The sequence below is a fragment of the Tachyglossus aculeatus genome, chromosome 8 (genome assembly GCF_015852505.1).
Source record: "Tachyglossus aculeatus isolate mTacAcu1 chromosome 8, mTacAcu1.pri, whole genome shotgun sequence".
In the NCBI taxonomy this organism is placed as follows: domain Eukaryota; kingdom Metazoa; phylum Chordata; class Mammalia; order Monotremata; family Tachyglossidae; genus Tachyglossus; species Tachyglossus aculeatus.
The window spans coordinates 22,517,287-22,540,790 of record NC_052073.1 but is presented as its reverse complement, the minus strand read 5'-3'; the positions used below and the strand labels follow the sequence as shown (position 1 = coordinate 22,540,790).

The 23,504-nt window shown below is 51.0% G+C and overlaps 1 protein-coding gene across 4 annotated transcripts in view; it reads right to left on the bottom strand.

Moving 5' to 3' along the window:
• Positions 1 to 19,293, bottom strand: part of ZNF512B (zinc finger protein 512B) — a 49,634-nt gene extending 30,341 nt beyond the window's left edge. For 2 of the 4 annotated variants that reach the window (XM_038750278.1, XM_038750281.1), the window contains exons 1-2: positions 19,276 to 19,293; positions 9,018 to 9,143 (exon numbers count right to left, since the gene is read on the bottom strand). In XM_038750278.1, coding sequence (XP_038606206.1) covers positions 9,018 to 9,141 — 124 coding nt within the window. In that variant the 5' untranslated portion in view covers positions 9,142 to 9,143; positions 19,276 to 19,293. Of the gene's footprint in view, positions 1 to 9,017; positions 9,144 to 14,925; positions 14,991 to 17,072; positions 17,144 to 19,275 lie in introns of those variants that run through there. The other 2 variants (XM_038750279.1, XM_038750280.1) reach the window with 2 other exon arrangements.
• Between the last annotated feature and the right edge of the window lie 4,211 nt (positions 19,294 to 23,504).

Below are 23,504 nucleotides of genomic sequence, written 5' to 3'. Positions count from 1 at the left end.
ATGTTGCCAACTTGTACTTCCCAAACACTTAGTACAGTGCTCTGCACACAGTAAGCGCTCAATAAATATGATTGGATGAATGAATGAATGAATACTCGGCTTTAAGGTACTCAATCAGCTCTCCCATCCACCTTTCCTTGCTCATTTCCCACTACAACCGAGTCTGCCTGCTTTGCTCCCCTAGTAATAATAATAATTATGGTACTTGTTTAGTGCTTACTATGTGCCAAGCACTATCCTAAGTGCTGGAGTAAGTCCAAGTTAATCAGGTTGGACACAGTCCTTGTCCAATATGGGGCTCACACTCTTAATCCCCATTTTACAGATGAGGTAACTAAGGCCCAGAGAAGTTAAGTGATTTGTCCAGGGTCACATAGCAGACAAGTGGCAGATCGGGGTTTAGAACCCAGGTCCTTCTGACTTTCAGGCCAGGGCTCTTTCCACTAAGCCGTGCTGCTAATGCCAGCCTACTCACTGTCCCTCACTCTCGTCCACCCGTTAATTACCCCTGGTCCCACCTTCCCTGGAACTCCTTCCCCCTTCACATCCAGCGGACCACTGTTCTCTCCATCTTCAAAGCCCTCCTAAAATCACATCTCCTCCAGGAAGTCTTCCCCGACTAACCTCTCATCTCCCCACCCTACCTCTACTGTCACTTGAATACTTGCGTGTCACCTATGTCCTTGAGTTCTCACACCCCAAATACTTAGGTATGCCCTCCCTGTCCCCCATAGCACTTAACGTAGTAGCTTTAAATGCTAGTGCTTTCTGTGCTTTTTACATCTCCCCAGCTGAATTGTAAGCTCCGTAAGGACAGGGATCGTGTCTACTAACACTTGTACTCTCCCAAGTGTTTAATACAGTGCTCTGTCCACAGTAGGGACTCAATAAACACTACTGACTGACTTAATTAAAGGAACTGTAGAGGAGTGGAAAGAGCATAGGTTTGGGAGTCAGAGGTCATAGGTTCTAATCCCGGCTCTGCCACTTGTCAGATATGTGACTTTGGGCAAGTCACTTAATGTCTCTGTGCCTCAGTTACCTCATCTGTAAAATGGGGATTAAGACTGTGAGCCCCTAGTGGGACAACCTGATTACCCTGTATCTACTCCAGTGCTTAGAACACATAGTAAGCACTTAACAAATACCATTATTATTATTATTTTTATTGATGGATGAGGAGGATGATTTTCATGCACATTTTGTATTTTTATTACAGCTGTTGGGGAGCTTAAAATCTGGAAGCAGCCACAGCCCCGTTAATCCTCTGAGAGGACCTGGTTAGGAAATCACTGCACGGTTGCTGCGTGGGCTGGATTATAACTTCTCGGCTGCCACGTTAGCCCTTGTGAGTGTGGACGGTGATGACTCTGGGACTGCAGTTCGCTGCTGGTACTGCCTAGGCATGTTTTGGATATTGCTTCTGCCACTTTGAAGAAATAACTTTTCAAAACAGCACCCTATGCTCATATCAGAGCCACCCCCTCTGCCCCCCCGAGTTCTTCCTCTAAGGGAGGGAGGAGGGCTGGCTCCTCCTCTGACTCACTGGGGCTCCAGCAGTGCTCCTTGAAGATTAATTAATAAACATTTGCTGAGAGCTTTGACAAAGGCACTGGGAGCCTGCTGTGTGAGGTGACACTGATGACAGCCAGAGGTGTCTTTGAAGCAAGAAGCATGTGAAGGCAAGCGGGATTTATTTTTTTACAGTGAACAAGTTTGCCAGTAGTTTGCCATATTTGCCTCAGGCTCTTGTTAGGAGAGTAGTCTGTACCCTAAGATGATTCCATTCAATAAAACCATTTGTTTAAATAACCTTCAAAGGCTGACTGTTGCTACGTAGGGGGGAAACTATGAGTCAAGCATCTTTCCCCCCTCACGTTGGTGACTGAAAATCTCTAAACAGGATTCAGGACATCCCAGATACAATTTCTGACATGAACAATTCTGCAGGTTTCCCCAACCTCTTTCCAAACCATCAGTGGGAAAACAGGTTATTAGATCTTTCTACTGGAAGGATGATCTAGTGGATTTGGCATAAAGTCAGACATCAGGAAGTCCAGTGCCGCCTGTGTGGTTTTGGGCATGTTTCTGCCGCTTCCGGGCCTCAGTTTCCCTGCCTGTGAAATAGGGACAGCAATGATAGCACTTGTGCTCCTGACCTGCCATTAATAGGCCCATCCTCTTAATGAACATCCATTTGGTGCTCTGATCTTCCAGGATGAAAGGTGTGACCCGGCACAAATAACGGGAATTAAAGAGCTTGCCGACTCTTAGTTCTGATTCAATGGCTGAGGTTTCAGCCCTGCCCCGGTGCCCACTACTGAGATCAGGATCCAGGACCCTGGGAACCCAGGCTTCTGCTGCATAAATTAATCTTCCCAAAGTTCTCCCCCAATTCTCAGCTTCAAGTAGCATGACTTCTCCTTAGAGGGAGAATTCACTCCTCTTCAACCACCCTGGCCGCTCTCAATCTCCCACCGCTCAGGAGGCTCTGAAAGTTTAAAAGGAAATAAATCAGACTTCATTTCTCCCAGGAGTGAAGATGACCAACCCACTGGGGAAAGCAAATAATTTATTTCCTCTAAAGTCATCCAGGAACTGAGGCCTGCATTACATCTTCATTTAGGACAATAGGGATGGCTGTGTGTAAGGGTTTTATGAACCAACTCCTCATCTTTTAACATCTGTTCTTACAGCTGTCTTCCCGTACCTCCAGATGGGTTCACATCACAGCTGTGGTGAATGGGGTTTGGTAATAAATTGCACTGGGTATCTTGGGTATAAGGGATAGCACCCTGCTTACCTCTGCCCCAATGACCCAGAAGTTGCTACAGAGACTTCCCCATTCATCTTAGAGCATATCTGACCTCCACATTTGTATAATCAGCCAGGGCCAGCTCTAAACATCTATCATCTGCAGCATGTACTTCTCAGTTTTTCCTGGGATTGTAGTCAAAGTAGTCAATTTAGAATTGTATTAGTAGGCAATAATAATAATAATAATGATGGAATTCATTAAGTGCTTACTATGTGCAAAGCACTGTTCTAAGCGCTGGGGAGGTTACAAGGTGATCAGGTTGTCCCACCGGGGGCTCACAGTCCCCATTTTACAGATGAGGTAACTGAGGCCCAGAGAAGTTAAGTGATTTGCCCAAAGTCACACAGCTGACAAGTGGCGGAGTTGGGATTTGAACCCATGACCTCTGACTCCAAAGCCTGTGCTCTTTCCACTGAGCCACTCTGCTTCTTAGCAACCTGACGAAGGACATGCTGCAGGTAGAATTTTTCCTATTTTCATTAAAATTCTCCCTTGCCCAAAGCCTGACTTCCTTTAGGCTCCACCTAGCTCCTTCCCACTCCCTACCATTTCTGGTTGTGGGACATCCCTTCCAAGGGTCAGAGTGACCAGGCTTGGAGTGGGGAAGGTGCTGGGAACTCTAAAATTGAAGGAGAGAGGAGGAGAGAGCACAAGGGAAGTAGAGCTGGGTATAGGCTAGGATGAGCCTCTGACTACAAGCTGCCCAACCAGTGGATGAGGATGGGCTGGGCCATAAAATAATATGGACTGGACTCAAAATGGGTGGCTCATGGCACCTGTCTCCCCACCATCCCTAATTTGGGGTTCATGTGGATGGAGGGGGCTCCAGCTTGAAGGAGTAACTTGTGAACATTGGCATGCCACTGAAAGGTGATACCACAATCCTGTACAAATATTTTCCACCAATGACCCAACTGGAAGCCCCAAACCCCCTCCTTCCTCTCCCCCTCCTCCCCCCTCCATCCTCCCCGCCTTACCTCCTTCCCTTCCCCACAGCACCTGTATATATGTTTGTACGTATTTATTACTCTATTTATTTTGCTTGTACATATCTATTCTATTTATTTTATTTTGTTGATATGTTTTGTTTTGTTCTCTGTCTCCCCCTTCTAGACTGTGAGCCCACTGTTGGGTAGGGACTGTCTCTGTATGTTGCCAACTTGTACTTCCCAAGCGCTTAGTACAGTGCTCTGCACACAGTAAGCATGCAATAAATATGATTGATTGATCGATTGATTGATTGAGAGAGGTAGAGAAGCAGCATGGGCTTAAGGATAAATATGCATGGGTCTGACAGTCAGAGAACCAGGATTCTAATCTTGGCTCTGCCACTTGTCTGCTGTTTGACCTTAGGCAAGTCACTTAATTTCTTTGGGCCTGTTACCTCAACTGTAAAATAGGGATTAAGACTGTGAGCTTTATGTGGGACAGGGCCTGTGTCCAATCTGATTATCTTCAATCTACCCTAGCACTTAATACTGTGCTTGGCACATAGTAAGTGACTAACACATGCCATAAAAAGGGTGAAGGAGATGAAGGAGTCAAATTTAAAACTGGAAGGGGAAACATCTTTCATTCAGCAGTCTCAGACACTCCTGAGGCATCATCCAGCTGCTGAATTATAATGCCAAGAATGGCATGGGACAATTGTGGCACCAGTAGTGTCCCAGAGGATGTCACCTGGGAGGGTCAACTGGCTCACTCACGGGGTCAGGGGCATATCTCTTCAGAACTGGCTAGGTCAAGAGAAGAGGAGGTGGTGAAAGGAAATGGGAGAGGAGGGTGTGGTCCACCCCTTCTGATGATGATGATGATATTTGTTAAGCACTTACTATGTGCCAGGCACTTTACTAAGCACTGGAGTGGATACAAGCAAATTGGGTTGGACAACAGCCTCTGTCCCACGTGGGGCTCACAGTCTCAATCCCCATTTCACAGATGAGGGAACTGAGGAGCCCAGAAAAGCAAAGTGACTTGCTCAAGATCACACAGCAGAGAAGTGGCAGAGCTGGGATTAGTACCCATGACCTTCTGACTCCGAGGACTGTGCTCTACCCACAGCACCATGATGCCAACATTGACACGTCCCCCCAACACACACAGTGTGATGGGGCAGCTGACTGCTCAGACACCATGTTTACTTCACATTTTCTAGCCTCGTGGATGGTAAAATATTAATAATGATGGTATTTGTTAAGCGCTTATTATATACCTGTCTACATGTTTTGTTTTGTTGTCTGTCTCCCCCTTCTAGACTGTGAGCCCGTTGTTGGGTAGGGACCGTCTCTATATGTTGCCGACTTGTACTTCCCAAGCACTTAGTACAGTGCTCTGCACACAGTAAGCGCTCAAAAAATACAATTGAATGAATTAATGAATATGCCACGAACTGGTTTATCCTAGGGACTCGGACTGACTTTCGGCTAAATTATGCATCCATTAGGGTAGAATCAGGGGCTAGAAAATGCTGCCGTTATTAGCCCTGCTGTAGGTCCAGTGGAAAAGGCCCAGTTCTGGGAATCATGAGACCTGGATTCTAGTACCGGCTCTGTAAGTGGGGGAATGTCTGCTGGAGCTCTGCCCTGAGTGATGAGGGTTTCTATGATGTCCCTAGAGGGGGACTCATCCTGCAGGAATCCTGACCAACAGTTAGCTAACTTGGGAGACAAACACCGCAGTGGCTACCAAGGCCCCCAAACTACCATCTGGATCATGGGGCTACACTACATCATTGGCACTATGCTGCCATCCCTTTAGCCATCAGTGGGTTCTGCTGGTAAAACGAATCTTTGTGTGCATACTGCAGTGTGCTGTCCCTTTACCCCCCAACTAGAGCACAATGGGCAGGGATGAGAAAGTGTACACCACCCCGTGCAAAACACGATCCTCAAATCAATTCCTCTGTGCAGATTCTTGATCCTACGGTCTCCCTTTATAAAAGCTCTTAATTATTTGGCTGCTTGGGATTCTGGAGGATAGGTAAGTTACGCACACATACCCTACAGATGAACACTATTCATCTCCTCATTAGGACCAAGCCAGCCGGACAAAGAATGCAAATTTGCAGCACTCTATCCATCCAACACAAACACAAGCTGCCTGTGTTGTTGGCCATATTGACAAGCACACTCCTGCTGGGGCCTCAGCAGGGACAGGACTGAGGCTTCTCCCTCCTTACTCTGCAGAAAGTTTTCTCTCTCAAGCAAAACCTGGGTTCAAATCCTGGCTCTGCCACGTGTCTACTGTGTGACCCTGGGCAAGTCATTTAACTTCTACGCCTCGGTATCCTCACCTGTAAAATGGGGATTAAGACTGTGAGCCCCAGGTGGGACATGGACTGTGTCCAACCTGATTAGCTTGTATCTACCCCAGTGCTTAGTACAGTGCCTGGCACATAGTGCTTTTAAAAAATACCATTTTTTTTAAAAAGCAAATAGGACAAACATGTAGGGGAACCAGCTTTCCAGCTTAACATTAACTCTGGCCAGAGACCACTAGGTTTCATTCTCGCAGGTGCGGGTAAATCAGGAAACACATTCAACACCATGTAGCTGACTGAACAGAGGGAACGAGGAAGTACTGGGCCCACAGCAAGGCTCCGCTGCTCAACAGCTCCCCACCAAATTCCAGCAGAGACTTCTCGTAATTCACATCATCCCACCTCACCTTCAACCTTTGGGGCTCTGAGCCTTGGGAAGCAGTGTGGCCTGGTGGAGAGAGTACAGGCCTGGGAGACAGGGGACCTGGCTTCTAATCCTCATTCTGCCACTTGCCTGCTGTGTGACCTTTGGCAAGTCACTTAACTTCTCTGGGCCTCGGTTTCCTCAACTGTAAAATGGGGATTAAATACGTTCTCCCTCCTACTTCCACTTCCAAGTGGGACGGGCTCTAAATCTGACTAGATTATCTTCTATCTACTCTAGCACTTATTAAAGTGCTGGGCACATAGTAAGCATTTAACAAATATCACAATTATTATTGATATTATTATTTCCACCACCACAAGCCAGCTCTCAGACCTGAGCCCATCTTCCCATCAACCTCTGGTGCTTCTACCCAGCCACCTAGCTGTTTTTCAAAATCCAGTCCAATAAGACTGTCCTCTGAGGCCTTTCAGGACTGAACAGAGCACAGGTAAGACTCACGATTGATCCAGACTACCCTTCCCTGGGACTGTGGAGCAGCATGGCTCAATGGAAAGAGCACGGACTTTGGAGTCAGAGGTCATGGGTTCAAATCCTGGCTCCGCCACTTGTCAGCTGTGTGACTTTGGGCAAGTCACTTAACTTCTCTGGGCCTCAGTTCCCTCATCTGTAAAATGGGGATTAAGACTGTGAGCCCCCTTGGGACAACCTGATCACCTTGTAACCTCCCCAGCGCTTAGAACAGTGCTTTGCACATAGTAAGTGCTTAATAAATGCCATTATTATTATTATTATTATTATTATTATTATTATGTGTATTAGGTATATGCCTGTATAGGCTTACGGCGGGGGCAGGGGGGTAGTTTGATGTCAACATGTGTTTGCTTCAACTCCTTCTGGCTCATAAGCAAATTGTGGTCAGGGACCACATCTTCCCCATCCCTTGTAAACTATCCAAAGGGAGCCACTCACGCACCAGACACTAGGCTTCCACTACGTTTAACAGTGAAAGGCACCCCAAATACTCGGAAAGTTCAGCTCGCATTTGGGAGGAAAGTGGACCTGGGCCAAGAAGGGTCAGCATCATCACGGCCCTCAGGCATCCTGGAGGAGGTGAGCCCCCAGGGCCAGAAATCCTAAAGCCCGAGTAAGTCCGAATTCCTCACCCAGAGCCAACCCAAACTTTCTGGAACCCTGAGGGCAAACGGAATGACTTTCTAGGCAGCTGGTGGCCTGTTTCCCGGAAGTAGACAGAGCATCTGGAGCCAGGAGTACTTCCAGGTCCAAAAATAACCTCCCTGGTTCCAATCATCGCTCTGGAAGAGCACCAGTGGCAGGGCGGGAAGCGGGAGCGGGGTCAGAGCCAGGGCTCAGGAGGTTCTGGCACCGGGGATGTCGACAGGGGCCTCGGGTGGCCCCTCCAGACCCTCAGCCCTGCCCAGACGTATCCCAGCTTAGCCTGCTATTCTTGCTCACTGCAGAGCAGATGCAGCTTCAAAGTAGGGATGTGGGCGCTTTGAAGCGCACGTGGTTTCCTCTTGACGTTACCTCTGCCCCAGCCCTTCCCTTTTAAAGTGCAGCTGCGACCCCAGCTCAGAGACGATCACAAACCAGCCCGGCTCCGGGTGAAGTCGGGGCAGCCGGAGGAAACCCGGAGTGTTTTTTCCTCGACAGTGTGGGCAGGATGGATTTTGTTGCCCCATCTCCTCTGCTTCCAGGGTTTCCTCCTTTAACCCACCCACCCTCTTGCCAGCTCTTCCTGTTAAGCAAATCCAGGAAACAGAGCTGAGATTACGGGGGTTCTGACATTTCCGAGCCAGGCCCGGCCAGACTGCCCCTCAGAGAGCTGGTCTGTGTCTCCAGGGATCGATGTGTTTAAAAATAAGCCTGTTTCGCAAAGTCTTAAGAGGTAGGGAGGGAAGGAAGGCAGGACTAGGGAAGAGATAAAATACCATAATTTTATTTCATTTATTTTAACATGCAGTTGAATGCTTGAAGTGTGTTTTGAGGGGAAGGGGGGATTTTTTTAAAAGAAACCACTCCCCAGGGATGATGCTGGAGACAGAAAAGCTGTGATAGTATGAACGAGCAGAAATCAGAACCTTCTTTCCATTAATATGTTCACTTGATGAGGCCTCAAAAATCAGACATAATTTCGACAACAGGCAGAGTTCACATGGTGACAGATCACCTGCAGTTCTTCTGGGCTGAAATTAGCAACTAGGGGTTGGAAGTCCAGGTGGAAAATCCAGATGATTCTGTCAAAAGTCTTCCCCCCCTAGACTGTAAACTTGTTACGGGCAGGGAACATGTCTGCTAATTCTATTATTAGAATTGTTCTGTATTGCACTCTCCCAACCACTTCGTACAGTGCTCTGCACATAGTAAGCGCTCAATAAATATCAGTGACTGATTGTTTTTAAAAGACACATCCTTAGGGCCCCAGTTAGAAGGAAGTTTGGGATCCCCAAAGAAAGCAACTTTGGTCTGAGTGATGAAAGATGACTGTCACTCTGAGGGGTTTGAGAGAAACAGCCCAGTGGAAACATTCTTACCGATGTTTGGAAGCTCCTGGGCTGGAGGCAGCCGACGCTCTGTCCTGCTGGCGTCTTTCCCTGCTCCAGTTTTGCTGGACCCCGCAAGTCGTCTCCCCCCTCCAGCGCAGAATGGATCGGCCATTGCTACAAACAAGTAGAGGAACCCAGGTGAGGGGCCGAGAGCAGGATGCAATGGAAGTTAAAGAGGGAGACCAAAGTGGATCCATGGGATCAGAGACCTCCTTGCCCCACTCACCGCTGGCTCCCTCCAGGAGGTATGTCACAAGATGGGGGCACTTCCTATTTAACGTAAGCAGTCAACTTTCTGAAGAGGTTTCCAAGCTGTGCTCCATGCCATATGCTTACCCTCCCCTTCCCTGCATGGAAAGCCATTTCCCTAATACCCACCCCCCATCTGCACTTTCTGTCATTGCCTAGACAAGGGCCTCAGCCCAGTCAGTGACTTTTCTTTCCTCCAGTCCTCAGGCCATGCTCACAAAACTTTGCCAAGTTCAATTGCTCCTGGCAGATCCGTCAGCTGCTTGTGGGAATCAGGGGAGCCCTTTCTCCAGGAGACAGTATCTCTTCCTCGGGGAACTGGAATCAGGCTTTGTTTGGGATTTTGAGAGGACTGGGTCTCTTTTCCAACCCCCATCCTCCCCACACCCCCACTCCTACAAACGGTAACTGGACCAGATATCCTAAGCTTCATCTGTAAAGCAAGGACAATGTCACTAGGTGGATGGATGACTGACTCAGGGGGAGGAATCCTTCTTATGTCATTCAGGTGAAAATACCCCTTTGACTCAGTCCAGAATCAAATCCAGATAAATGCTGAATTCCCACCAACGAAAAGCCCATACTGGCTTCAGCAAGAACACAAATCCATTTCCAACTTCTCAATTTGAGTTCAAAGTGAAACCTCACAAAAAGAGCTAATTCTTTTTAGCTTTTGTTATTAATGGCAATCTTCTCCTTAATCATTCAAGTTACATCTCTCCATAAATAATGGAATGTGAAAAAGTGGCCATCAGAAAGACTTTTCCATTTCTGCCCCAACTCCTCCTCCGGCAGATCAGCCTAGTATTCGAGCACTCTCCAATGATCTCGGCCCACTCATGCTTCCAGGGCAGCAGAGGGCAAAGGGTTACTGCTAAGACCCAATTCAGAGATCTGTGTCGCTAGGTGACGTGGACTTTGGTCCCCTCGGTGATCCCAGAAATGAGCGTCACCAGGCAGAGAGTTGCCGTTCCAACTCTGACGACTGTGGCTGAGAGCTAGGTAGTTTGCAAGACTCTGTTTAAGCAGAGGCAATTCTGCCCTTCTCTCTTCTTCCCCCCCCGCCCCCATCTCTTCCCAGTCCCTGTTCCCTGGTGACACTGGCCTCCATTGGACGGTTCCCCAACCATAGTCCTCTTAACTCCAGGCCACTTGTCCTCTAGGCAGGGTGGCCTGGAGATAAAATGAAAACTCAGCAGGGAATGCCCTGGGCTCACTAAGAAGGGTCTGCCAGACCCGCAAGATTCTGAAATTCTGCAATGACTCTCTCATCTCCGATTTATGAGCATTTGAAATCCTCTTTTTTAATTTGAAAATGTTATTTCATTTCATATTATGGTCAGATGGTAGATCAGACATCCCAAGTGGGTTTACATTTACCGACAGGTGAGGGCTGCAGGGGTGGGGGTGGAGGTGAGAGTGGGAGAGCAGGTTCTAAGGATGGAACATCCATCTGACCAGATTAGACAATCCCAGGGGAACAAGTGTGTGCCAGCACCAGCTGAGCTGCGCCTGATGACATTCCAAGCACGAAGGACACGGATGTTTCCTTCAATCATATTTATTGAGCATTTACCATGTGCAGAGCACTGTACTAAGCACTTGGTACAGTAGGTACTAAGTACTAGCACTCCCCAGAGTGGAGAAAATCATCTCTGATGATTATTATTATAAACCTATTACTGTACAGGGGGAGCCTTGAGGAGCCCCCCACTATCGATGCAAGAGAAAATAACCCAACTTTCTCTCTTCCCTCCTCTGCAGACTGAGGTTCACACTTAAAAAGAGAACCCACAGCCTGGCTCAGCAACAATCCCACCCCTAATAACAGCGCGAAGATCCTGAACTGCAGGAGAGATCTAAGAACACTGACCTGGAGTTTCTTTCCTCCTAGTCTCTCTCACCACCCCACACCCGCTTCCTTCCCTTCTCTCTAAGTTTCTCCCTTCTTCTTGGTCCCTCAAGGAGGTAACACCTACAGGCGCCCAAGGAAGCCTGTACTGTCGGTCAACCTGGGAGGTAGATCTTTACTCTTCAGTAGTTCTTTGCAGAGTGTTTAATCGGAACCCGGGGCACGCAGAGTTCATTCCTTCTGGGAGGCCTGGCCTTGGCTATAAAAGGAGAAAAAATAGCCCAATAGCAAACAGTAGCAACCCACTGCTCCCCTCCCGTCTCCTGCCTCCTCTCTCGGACAGCTCCCAGGCAGGACAATTATCCAGCCTGGGAGCGTCAAAGCCTCAGGGACAGGGAGTGAAGTTAAACTTCACTGTTAAACTTTGGGGTTTCAGATGTTCTAAGTATCAATTGAAACACTTTCCTTCACGTCTTACTGACTCGGTCCATGATTTATGGTGTCAGCGCAGCCCTGCCACAGCCGGCCCCTGCCTCCCGATACCTATTTCATCACTCTGGGCTGTGCAGGGATGAGTGAGTCCTGAAGTCTGGGGCCCAGATCCCTAGGCAGACAGAGGCCAGCAGACCGCAGAGACAACAGCACCGGCCCCAGGGGAGCAGGAGGAGAAGCTTCACTGCCCAATTAAAGAGTTGCACTAATAGGCTCCCAGAAGAGTCCTGGGGATCTTCCTGAAAGAGAACTTTACCTTCTGGGGGTAGTGGGAGAGACAGACAGATTGGTGAGCTCCTCCTCACTTCACCCACTCCGTGCCCTCAGGAAACACCTTCCTCTAGGAACAATGCAACTAAAAGCAGACAAACACGTGCCACTGCAATAGCTGAGCTACCAAGTATCCTGTTCTGCCGGCTCTCTCCCCACCACCATCCTCTCCCCAAATCCGCCTCCAATCTCTTCATGCCCCAGGGCCACAGCAGTCAGAATTATCCTGGATCTCTTCCAGGGTTAGGAATAATGCTTTGGCATTTAGTAAGTGCCTTGTAAATCCTAATCTTCTTCTTCTTCTTCTTCTTCTTCTTCTTCTTCTTCTTCTTCTTCTTCTTATTGTAAGAAAGAGTTAGGTTTAGTTTCTGGGGCTTTGGTGTTGTTGAAGTGAGTAGGTTTGTCCACTCATGCAAGGTTTCCCTCTTCTGAGCAGGTGCTGGGAAGGCAGGAGAGGAAAGAGCCCCCAGAGGCAAGGAATTCAGGAGCAAATCCTTGGCAGGGACAAACATCCTTCTAGTGACCAACGGATCGGGTCCTGCAAAACCATTCATTCATTCATTCAATCGTACTTATTGAGCGCTTACTGCGTGCAGAGCACTGGACTAAGCACTTGGAAAGGACAGTTCAGCAATAGAGACAATCGCTACCCACACTGGGCTCACACACTGAAGTAGAAGTCGTGGTGACCTGGAGAGAAATGTGGTCTATTGGATAGACCACGGGCCCGGGAGTCAGAAGGACCTGGGTTCTAATGTTGGCTCTGCCATTTATCTTCTGTGTGACCCTGGGCTAATCACTTTATCTTCTCTGTGCCTCAGTTACCTCATCTGTAAAATGCAAATTATTACTGTGGACTGTGTCCAATCTGATTAGCTTCTATCTAATCAGGATAGTGGCTGCCACATAGTAAGCTCTTAACAAATATCATTTAAAAAAGCTAAAGAAGAAGGCCCCATAGCTAGTTCACTAGGAAGTTCAGGGAGGAATTGAATTAAATTGCTGAATCAACATCTTTTTTAAAAAAAAATGGTATATTTTAGCATTTACTATTTGCTAGGCACTGTTCTAAGCACTGGGGTAGATACAAGGTAATCAGGTTGGACGCAGTCCATGTCCCACATGGGGTTCATGGGCTTAACCCCTATTTTACAGATAGGGTAACTGAGGCACAGAAAAGTTAAGTGACTTGCCCAGGGTCACACATCAAACAAGTGGCAGAGCTGGGATTAGAACCCAGGTCCTTTCACTCCCAGATCCATGCTCTTTCCAGTAGGTCATGTTGCTTCTCAGTCTGGATGGGGGAACACTTCAGTTATTGTGAAGCAAAACCTCAGATGATGTGGCCATCCAACACAAACATCAAGTGAGGGAGTGAGGCGGGGGCAGACTCAGGGAGACTAAAGGAATCCAGGAATATTGAGGGCCAACAGTCATTTGAAACATCAGGGATGAGTGACTTGGAATTAATTCCCATCAGTAAGTTCTTCCACTGGTTGCCCATCCACCTCCGCATCAAACAGAAATTTCTTACCGCTGGCTTTAGAGCACTCAACCACCTTGCCCCTCATATCTTACCCCACTGATTTCCTATCACAACCCAGCACATTCTCTGCACAGTTCTACCGCCAACATATTCACTGCACCTAGATCTGGTCTATCTCACCACTGACCCCTTACCCACATCCTGCCTCTGGCCTGAAAGTCCCTCCCCCTTCATATTTGACGGATCATTTCTCTTTCCACTTTCAAAGCCTTATTAGAATCGCATCTCCTCCAAGAGGCCTTCCCCGACTATGCCCTCATTTCCCCTTCTGTGTCACCCATGCACTTGGATTTATAACCTTTAAGCCTCAGCACTCATATATATCATTTGTTTCAATGTCTCTCTCCCCCTCTAGATTAAGGAGGCTTGTGGACAGGGGAGCTGTTTACCAATTCTGTTATAATGTGCTCTCCCAAGCGCTTACTACAATGCTCTACACACAATAAGTGCTCAATAAATATGATTTATTAAATGATTCCCTCTGTCTGCTCCTTCAACCATCCTCCCTCCCCGTATGCAAGTATGCCCATGGCATTCAAGGGTTCTTTATTAAAAGTCATCATGCTTATTTTATAGAATATTCTACACTATAAGCTTGCTGTGGGCATGGAACGACTCTACTAACTCTGTTGTATTGTACTCTCCCAAGCATTTAGTACAGTGCTCTGTTCACGGTCATTTATTCCACCCTCCTGCCTCCAAGCAGGGCTGCACTCAACCTTCCCCGATCACATCATCTTAGGGTCCATCACTCCTCACTCTCTGGAAACTCCTCTTTTTGTCTCCCCCCAAATACCTGGTGATGCATTTCCTATCCATCTTTGCTTAGTAGGTTTTTAGGTTTAAAGCCATGCGTCTGTCTCACAGATCTCTGCGAAGTGGGGAGAGACACAATTGAATGGAACAAACCCAGTGGGAGTCCATCTCAAAATCCAAACACCGACCCATCTCTTAAGCACATTCTCATGGTCGCCACTGCCCCCAAAATCAATAATCCAATAAACCGAGACACACCGTAAGTCTAAATTGGTGGTGGGACACCACTGCCATTCCCTCAAATTTTTACACCTAAAACTCTCAAGTTTTAAATCAAATACTTTACTGTAATTTCACAAGGCCACCATCTTTATTCTTTTCCCCACAGAAATTTCCTCTTCTCAAACTTCCCTTCTTCCCTGTCTTTCCCCTCTCTCCTACGGACTAGCAAACTACAACCATCTAACAAAGGAAAACCATAAAATAGAGTAACAAATCACAAACAGTCCTCTTTTTCTTTGTATTGATTGGTGAGTGGGTGAGCTGAGACAGGTAGGCATCCATATAAGTGCTTTCTCTCAAGGTGAGCTCTCTAGGGCCAAGATCTGGATAATGCCACATTCACAGAGCCCAGGGTCCTACCTGCTCCAACAGGATTTGTGGGATGAGAAATAGGGAGGCAGGGAAAGTCCAAGATGGCAAATGACTCTGGGGTTCTCCCCCTGACCTACCTGGGAGCTGTCCTGAATTCAAAGGCCCGTCACCGGCCTCATTCAGAGCCCAGCGTGCAACTGAGCCTTATTATTGGATGCGGAGGGCAGAGGCAAGGCCAGACATGTAATGGATTTCCCCTCCTTGGGATGGCCTGGCAGGACAGAATCGTAGATGAAAAACAAAAATTGTAGGTTTAGAGCAAAGAGGAAAAAGACAAGGATCTAGACGGGGAAAATTTTCGGGGCACACAGGGTTAACTTCAACTCCCTCCCTTCCTTCACTCCCTCAAGATTAAGTTTCACTATTTCTGAGCAAACTTGGAGGGGAGGGAGGGAGGGGGAAGTAGGGGTCTGTCTATAAGATTGCTGCATCCTGAGGGGAAAACCCCTCAAGCCAGGGGGGAAGGCTTGAGCTAGCTGCTGGCGGGAGGATGGAGTGGCAGGAGCAGCTGCCAGGAAGCTGGTTTAGTGTCCAGACTCAATCCAGCCGGGTCCAGAGCATGGAGGACCAGGGATGGAAGTGGATGGGAGGACAGCTCCAGGAACTAAATTATGGATCAGTCTACAAAATGAGGCAGGCGTCGCTCCCACCATCATTCATTTACATTTCCACTTTCGGGGGGCCACGCTTTGCCTGGACATCCCTTCCCTCTTTCTTCTGGTTTATGCCCTAAAGGGAGACACCCTGAAACCTTGGTGCTGAAGGCTCTGAGAAGTCCTGCTCAGAGCAGGGATGTCTCAGCGGTGCCCTCTCTAACCACCGTGGGGAAAAAAGGCCCCAATTCCTCTCTAGACTGTAAGCTCACCGTGGGCAAGGAATGCGTCTGTTATAGTGTACTCTCCCAAGCGCTTAGTACAGTTCTCTGCACACAGTAAGCATTCAGTAAATTTGCCTGACTCTCTATTATCCCCCCATCTCCAGGAAAAGCTGAAGCAAAAAGGACCCCATCCTCCCTAGCCTAGGCAGACTGTACATTGTGTGTTCCTTCCCAATCCCTTTGTCTGCTTAAAACATAAAAGAAAAGAAAAGAAAATACATGTAAGGGGCAAAACCCCACACAGGAACTCTTGAGTATTAGTCACAGACTCTGTACTCCTCCTTGCCTCAGCCTGTTCCAATTTCAACTCAGCCCTGGTCACTTCACTACCCTTTCAGGAAGTAGAGTTGTGGGGAGGGAGAGATCAGAAGGATGGAGAAATAGGCTCATCAATCAATGACGCTAATTGAGCACCTTACTAGCACATTACTAAGCACTTGGGAGGGTACAATCGAGGGAGAGTCAGTCCCTGCCTTCAAGGAGCGGTCATCAATCAGCTGTCTTCTAGAAATGACTATCAAAAGTGCCAACCTGTACTTCCCAAGCGCTCAGTCCAGTGCTCTGCACACAGTAAGCGCTCAATAAATACGATTGAATGAATGAACTAAGTGGGCACTCAGCCGGGAGGGAGGGAATCTTGGGGACAAAGAAAACAATTCACAGAAATAAACGGCTGAGAGTTGGGCTTTGGAAACTTCTTGCAAGGGTCTGCAGGGACCCTCGGGGAACGGTCTCAACACAGGTTTTTCGGGCATCCCAGACGGATGCCGATATCGGAAGCATCATTGCCTCCCTCGGTGTCGGGGACATTAGGGTTAAGCTGCCTTTCAGGGGTTGGCGGCAGGAATGTGTGCTAAAAAGTGACCATTTTGCAGGGGTGGGGGTGGGGTCCCCCTCTCCATCCCCCCCATCTTACCTCCTTCCCTTCCCCACAGCACCTGTATATATGTATATATGTTTGTACATGTTTATTACTCTATTTATTTTACTTGTACATATCTATTCTATTTATTTTATTTTGTTAGTATGTTTGGTTTTGTTCTCTGTCTCCCCCTTTTAGACTGTGAGCCCACTGTTGGGTAGGGACTGTCTCTATATGTTGCCAACGTGTACTTCCCAAGCACTTAGTACAGTGCTCTGCACACAGTAAGCGCTCAATAAATACGATTGATGATGATGATGATAAGAGGTCATTCATTCAATCGTATTTATTGAACGCTTACTGGGTGCAGAACACTGTACTAAGTGCTTGGAAAGTTCAGGGCATGATGGCATTAGAGGTCTCTGAATTTTAAGGTCTCGTGAAGTGGTGGGGGGGGGAAATCAAGGTAATCCTTAGAGTTCTACCTGTCTCCCACCTGACCCCCAGACATGACAGCTCCTTGGACTCCAGGCTGAAGTCTCCAAAGGTCCCGGACTCTGCTGAGCGTTGGGCGGCTGCAGACTCCCCGTTCTGCCGGGTGGTCCGGGCTCCGGCCTTCGACCCCTCCGGCCCCGGGAGTCCGGGGTGATATCCCCCAGCTCGAGGAGCCCTACCTCGTGCCCTCCCCGGCTCCTTTGACGGGGTGTGGGGATTTCACTTCCCCAGCACGTGTGTGAAAATTCCGAGAGAAAATGGGAAATAAAGGCGACCCGAAGCAGAGAAGCCCTGAGAGGGACTGGCATCTCTGAGTGGACGAGTTGTTCCTCCTCCAGGCAGCCCTTCCCTGCACCGGTGACCATTCAATTGTATTTATTGAGCGCTTACTGTGTGCAGAGCACTGTACTAATCAATCAATCAATCAATCGTATTTATTGAGCGCTTACTGTGTGCAGAGCACTGTACTAAGCGCTTGGGAAGTACAAGTTGGCAACATATAGAGACGGTCCCTACCCACCACATCAGGCGAGGTCACAGGCCGGCGGCGGGGCGCACCTGGATGCCCGTGCCCAGGTGCCATCTCACCCCCGGTTCTGCCCGGCCAGGCCTCACCCACTGCCCCCGCGACCCCCGCATCTCTCCCCTTTTGGGGAGTGGGGTCTCCCTGCCACCCACCTGTCAAAGGCGCATGCCTCCTTCCTGCGTGGGGCCTGGCCTCTCGCGGGCACCGTGGGTCACCGGGCACCAAGGGCAGGGGGAGTTTGGGGGTTGGCAGTGTGTGTGTGTGTGGGGGGGGAGATCCCACCCCTCCCAGCAAAGTCAGGCGCTGGCAAATCCCTGATTCCTGCCGACCCCTGCCACTCCCGCTACCCCTAGGTGAGGAGGAATGCCAGGGGACATCTGGGGGGTACGAGGGGGTGGGCAGTGTCCAACTCCTTAGGAGACCGAGGGAGGGATTAGGGATGGCAGGGGGGCTCGGGGGTTGGCAGTGGGGGGGGGGGGGGGGAGATCCCACTCCTCCCAGCAAAGTCAGCCACTGGCAAATCCCTGATTCCCCCTGCTGCCGACCCCTGCCATCCCTGCTACCCCTAGGTGGGGAGGAATGCCAGGGGAGATCTTTGGGGGGGGGGGGGTGCGGGGGGGTAGTGCCCAAGTCCTTGGGGGATGGGGGAGCTCGGGGGTTGGCAGTGTGTGTGTGTGTGGGGGGGGGGAGATCCCACCCCTTCCAGCAAAGTCAGCCGCTGGCAAATCTCTGATTTCCCCCTGCCGCCGACCCCTGCCATCCCTGCTACCCCTAGGCGGGGATGAATGCCAGGGGAGATCTGGGGAGGGCACGAGGGGGTGGGCAGTGCCCAACTCCTTGGAGGACGGGGGGGGGCTCGGGGGTTGGCAGTGTGTGTGTGGCGGGGGGAAGATCCCACCCCTCCCAACAAAGTCAGGCTCTGGCAAATCTCTGATTCCTGCAGACCCCTGCCACTCCTGCTACCCCTAGGCGGGGAGGAATGCCAGGGGACATCTGGGGGGGAGGGCAGTGCCCAATTCCTTGGGGGACGGGGGCAAATCGGGGGTTGGCAGTGCATGGGGGTGGGGGGAAAGATCCCACCCCTCCCAGCAAAGTCAGGCGCTGCTAAATCCCTGATTCCTGCCGACCCCTGCCATTCCCGCTACCCCTAGGCGGGGAGGAATGCCAGGGGACATCTGGGGGGGTGCAGGGGGGGTGGGCAGTGCCCAACTCCTTGGGGGACGGGGGCAAATCGGGGGTTGGCAGTGTGTGGGGGTGGGGGGAAAGATCCCACCCTTCCCAGCAAAGTCAGGCGCCGGCAAATCCCCGATCCCCCCCGCCACTCCCGCTACCCCTAGGCGGGGAGATGTAGGGGGGCACGAAGGGGTGGGTGGGCAGTGCCCAACTCCTTAGGGGACCGACGGAAGGGGGGCAACCCGCACGAGCGAGCAAAGGCAGTGAAGCAAAATGGCGACTTTTTTATGTAGAGGGAGAAGGAAAACAGTAAGAGGGAGCGGGAGAGAGGGAGGAAAACGCCCCCCTAGGGAGCCGGGGGACCCCCCGGGGCCTCGCCACCCCCTGGGCCGGGGGCAGGGGCATGGGGGGGGGGGGTGGAAGGGGGGGGCGGTGCCAGGGCCGGGCCGGGCCGGGCCGGGCCGGGCCGGAGGGGGGGACGGGGGCGCGCTTACCTCCGGCCTGGCTCGGCCTGGCTCGGCTCGGCTCGGCTCGGCTCGGCTCCCCGGGGCCGGCGCACGGTGCGCGCCCCCGCCCCCGCCGCCGCCGCCGCCGGCTCGGAGCATGCGCGCTCCTTCCCTCTACCTTTGACAGCTGTACCGTGGGGAAGGGGAGCGCGCGCGCGGGGAGGGAAGGGGAGCGCGCGCGCAGGGAGGGAAGGGGGAGCGCGCTCGCGGGGGCGCGCTTGGAGAGCGCGCTGGGGCGGGGAGCGCGCGCGCAATTGGAGGGGCGCGCGCTGGGGCGGGGAGCGCGCGCTGGGGCGGGGAGCGCGCGCTGGGGCGGGGAGCGCGCTCGCGGGGGCGCAGGGAGGGACGGGGGCGCGCGCTCGCGGGGGCGCGCTTGGAAGGGGGAGCAGGCGCTGGGGCGGGGAAAGCGCGCTGGGGCGGAAGCGCGCTCGCGGGGGCGTGCGCAATTGGAGGGGGACGCGCGCTGGGGCGGGGAGCGCGCGCTGGGGGAGCGCGCTCGCGGGGGCGCAGGGAGGGGAGGGGGAGCGCGCTCGCGGGGGCGCGCGCTTGGAAGGGGGAGCAGGCGCTGGGGCGGGGAAAGCGCGCTGGGGCGGAAGCGCGCTCGCGGGGGCGTGCGCAATTGGACGGGGGCGCGCGCTGGGGCGGGGAGCGCGCGCGCTGGGGGGAGCGCGCGCTTGGGGGAGTGCGCTCGCGGGGGCGCAGGGAGGGAAGGGGGCGCGCGCAGGGAGGGAAGGGGGAGCAGGCGCTGGGGCGGGGAGCGCGCGCTGGGGCGGGAGCGCTCTCGCGGGGGCGCGCGCTGGGGCGGGGAGCGCGTGCTGGGGGGGCGCGCGCAATTGGAGGGGGGCGCCCGCTGGGGCGGGGAGCGCGCGCTGGGGCGGGAGGGCGCTCGCGGGGGCGCGCGCAATTGGAGGGGGGCGCGCGCTGGGGCGGGGAGCGCGCGCTGGGGCGGGGAGGGCGCGCTGGGGGGAGCGCACGCTAGGTGGGGAGCGCGCTCGCGGGGACGCGCACAATTGGCGGTGGGCGCGCGCTGGGGCGGGAGCGCGCGCGCCGCCGGCAAGTCTCGCGTCATCGTTTGAAATCGGAGAAAAGTGAGCGTCCCGCCCCGTCGAACGAGCCCAACGACGGCGGGAAAAAAAATAACAAAAATTAAAAAAAACGAGAATAAAGGAGATAACGGCGACGGCCCTTGTTAAGCGCTCACTACGGGCCCAGCGCTTGCTCAGTGATCGTCGTCATGCTGGTGATGGTGTTTGTTAAGCGCCCACTCTGTGCCCAGCCCTGGTGTAAGCGCTGGAGGGATCATAATGATAATAATAGTTGTTAAGCGCTTACTATGTGCCAAGCATCATCATCATAATAATAATAATAATAATAATAATAATAATAATATTTGTTAAGCGCTTACTATGTGCCAAGCGCCGTCCTAAGCGCTGGAGTGATCATAATGATAATAATATTTGTTACGCGCTTACTATGTGCCAAGCGTAATAATAATAATTATAAGAAGAAGAAGAATATTTGTTAAGTGCTTACTATGTGCCAAACGCTGCCCTAAGCGCTGGAGTGATCATAATGATAATAATATTTGTTAAGCGCTTACTATGTGCCAAGCGCTGCCCTAAGCGCTGGAGTGATCGTAATGATGATGGTGATGGTGTTTGTTAAGCGCTCACTCTGTGCCAAGCCCTGGTTTAAGCGCTGGAGGGATCATAATGATAATAATATTTGTTAAGCGCTTACTATGTGCCAAGCGCTGCCCTAAGCGCTGGAGTGATCGTAATGATGATGGTGATGGTGTTTGTTAAGCGCTCACTCTGTGCCAAGCCCTGGTTTAAGCGCTGGAGGGATCATAATGATAATAATATTTGTTAAGCGCTTACTATGTGCCAAGCGTAATAATAATAATAATATTTGTTAAGCGCTTACTAAAAGGGTAAAATAGAGTAAAACTCTGAATTCATTGAAGCAGCGTGACTCAGTGGAAAGAGCCCGGGCTTGGGAGCCAGAGGTCATGGGTTCTAATCCTGCTCTGCCACTTGTCGGCTGTGTGACTTTGGGCGAGTCACTTCACTTCTCTGTGCCCCAGTTATCTCATCTGGAAAAGGGGGTTTAAGATTGTGGGACACGTGGCTCAGTGGAAAGAGCCCGGGCTTGGGAGTCAGAGGTCATGGGTTCTAATCCCGGCTCTGCCACTTGTCAGCTGGGTGACTTTGGGCAAGTCACTTCACTTCTCTGTGCCCCAGTTACCTCATCTGGAAAATGGGGATTAAGATTGTGAGCCCCACATGGGACAATCTGATCACCTTGTATCCCCCCAGCGTTTAGAACAGTGCTTCGCATATAGTAAGTGCTCAACAAATACCATTATTAGTATTATTGTTATTAAACTCTGGAGGAGGGGGAAATAAAGGTTATAAAGAAAAGAAAACTATCCCCCTTCCCCGCCTGCCACACCCGCGGAATCAATCCATCAGGGATTGTCGCTTTTGCTGAATTGTACTTCCCAAGCGCTTAGTACAGTGCTCGGCACACAGTAAGCGCTCAATAAATACGATTCTCCTGGTTCTCCTCTTATCTCTCCGGTCGTTCTTTCTCAGTCTCTTTTGCAGGCTCCTCCTCCCCCTCCCATCCTCTTACTGTGGGAGTTCCCCAAGGTTCAGTGCTTGGTCCCCTTCTGTTCTCAATCTACACTCACTCCCTTGGTGACCTCATTCGCTCCCACGGCTTCAACTATCACCTCTACGCTGATGACACCCAGATCTACATCTCTGCCCCTGCTCTCTCCCCCTCCCTCCAGGCTCGCATCTCCTCCTGCCTTCAGGACATCTCCATCTGGATGTCCGCCCGCCACCTAAAGCTCAACATGTCGAAGACTGAGCTCCTTGTCTTCCCTCCCAAACCTTGTCCTCTCCCTGACTTTCCCATCTCTGTTGACGGCACTACCATCCTTCCCGTCTCACAAGCCCGCAACCTTGGTGTCATCCTCGACTCCGCTCTCTCATTCACCCCTCACATCCAAGCCGTCACCAAAACCTGCCGGTCTCAGCTCCGCAACATTGCCAAGATCCGCCCTTTCCTCTCCATCCAAACCGCTACCCTGCTAATTCAAGCTCTCATCCTATCCCGTCTGGACTACTGCACTAGCCTTCTCTCTGATCTCCCATCCTCGTGTCTCTCTCCACTTCAATCCATACTTCATGCTGCTGCCCGGATTATCTTTGTCCAGAAACGCTCTGGACATATCACTCCCCTCCTCAAAAACCTCCAATGGCTACCGATCAATCTGCGCATCAGGCAGAAACTCCTCACCCTGGGCTTCAAGGCTCTCCATCACCTCGCCCCCTCCTACCTCACCTCCCTTCTCTCCTTCTACTGCCCAGCCCGCACCCTCCGCTCCTCCACCACTAATCTCCTCACTGTACCTCGCTCTCGCCTGTCCCGCCATCGACCCCCGGCCCACGTCATCCCCCGGGCCTGGAATGCCCTCCCTCTGCCCATCCGCCAAGCTAGCTCTCTTCCTCCCTTCAAGGCCCTGCTGAGAGCTCACCTCCTCCAGGAGGCCTTCCCAGATTGAGCCCCTTCTTTCCTCTCCCCTTCGTCCCCCTCTCCATCCCCCCGCCTTACCGCCTTCCCCTCCCCACAGCACCTGTATATATGTATATATGGTTGTACATATTTATTACTCTGTTAATTTATTTATTTATTTATTTTACTTGTACATTTCTATCCTACTTATTTTATTTTGTTGGTATGTTTGGTTCTGTTCTCTGTCTCCCCCTTTTAGACTGTGAGCCCACTATCGGGTAGGGACTGTCTCTATGTGATGCCAATTTGTACTTCCCAAGCGCTTAGTACAGTGCTCTGCACATAGTAAGCGCTCAATAAATACGATTGATTGATTGATTGATTGATTGATTGAATGAATGAATTTATTAAGCACTTACCGGGTGCCGAGCACTGTACTAAGCGCTCGGGAGAGTGCGTTGTAAGAGAATTGAATGGGTCCATCCGTGGTTAGATTGTGCTCTCCCATGCGCGTGCTCTGTGTGCACACAGTAAGCTCTCAATTCCCTTCCCCACAGCACCTGTATATATGTCTATATGTTTGTACGTATTTATTACTCTATTTATTTATTTTACTTGTACATATTTATTCTATTTATTTTATTTGGTTAATATGTTTTGTTTTGTTGTCTGTCTCTCCCTTCTAGACTGTG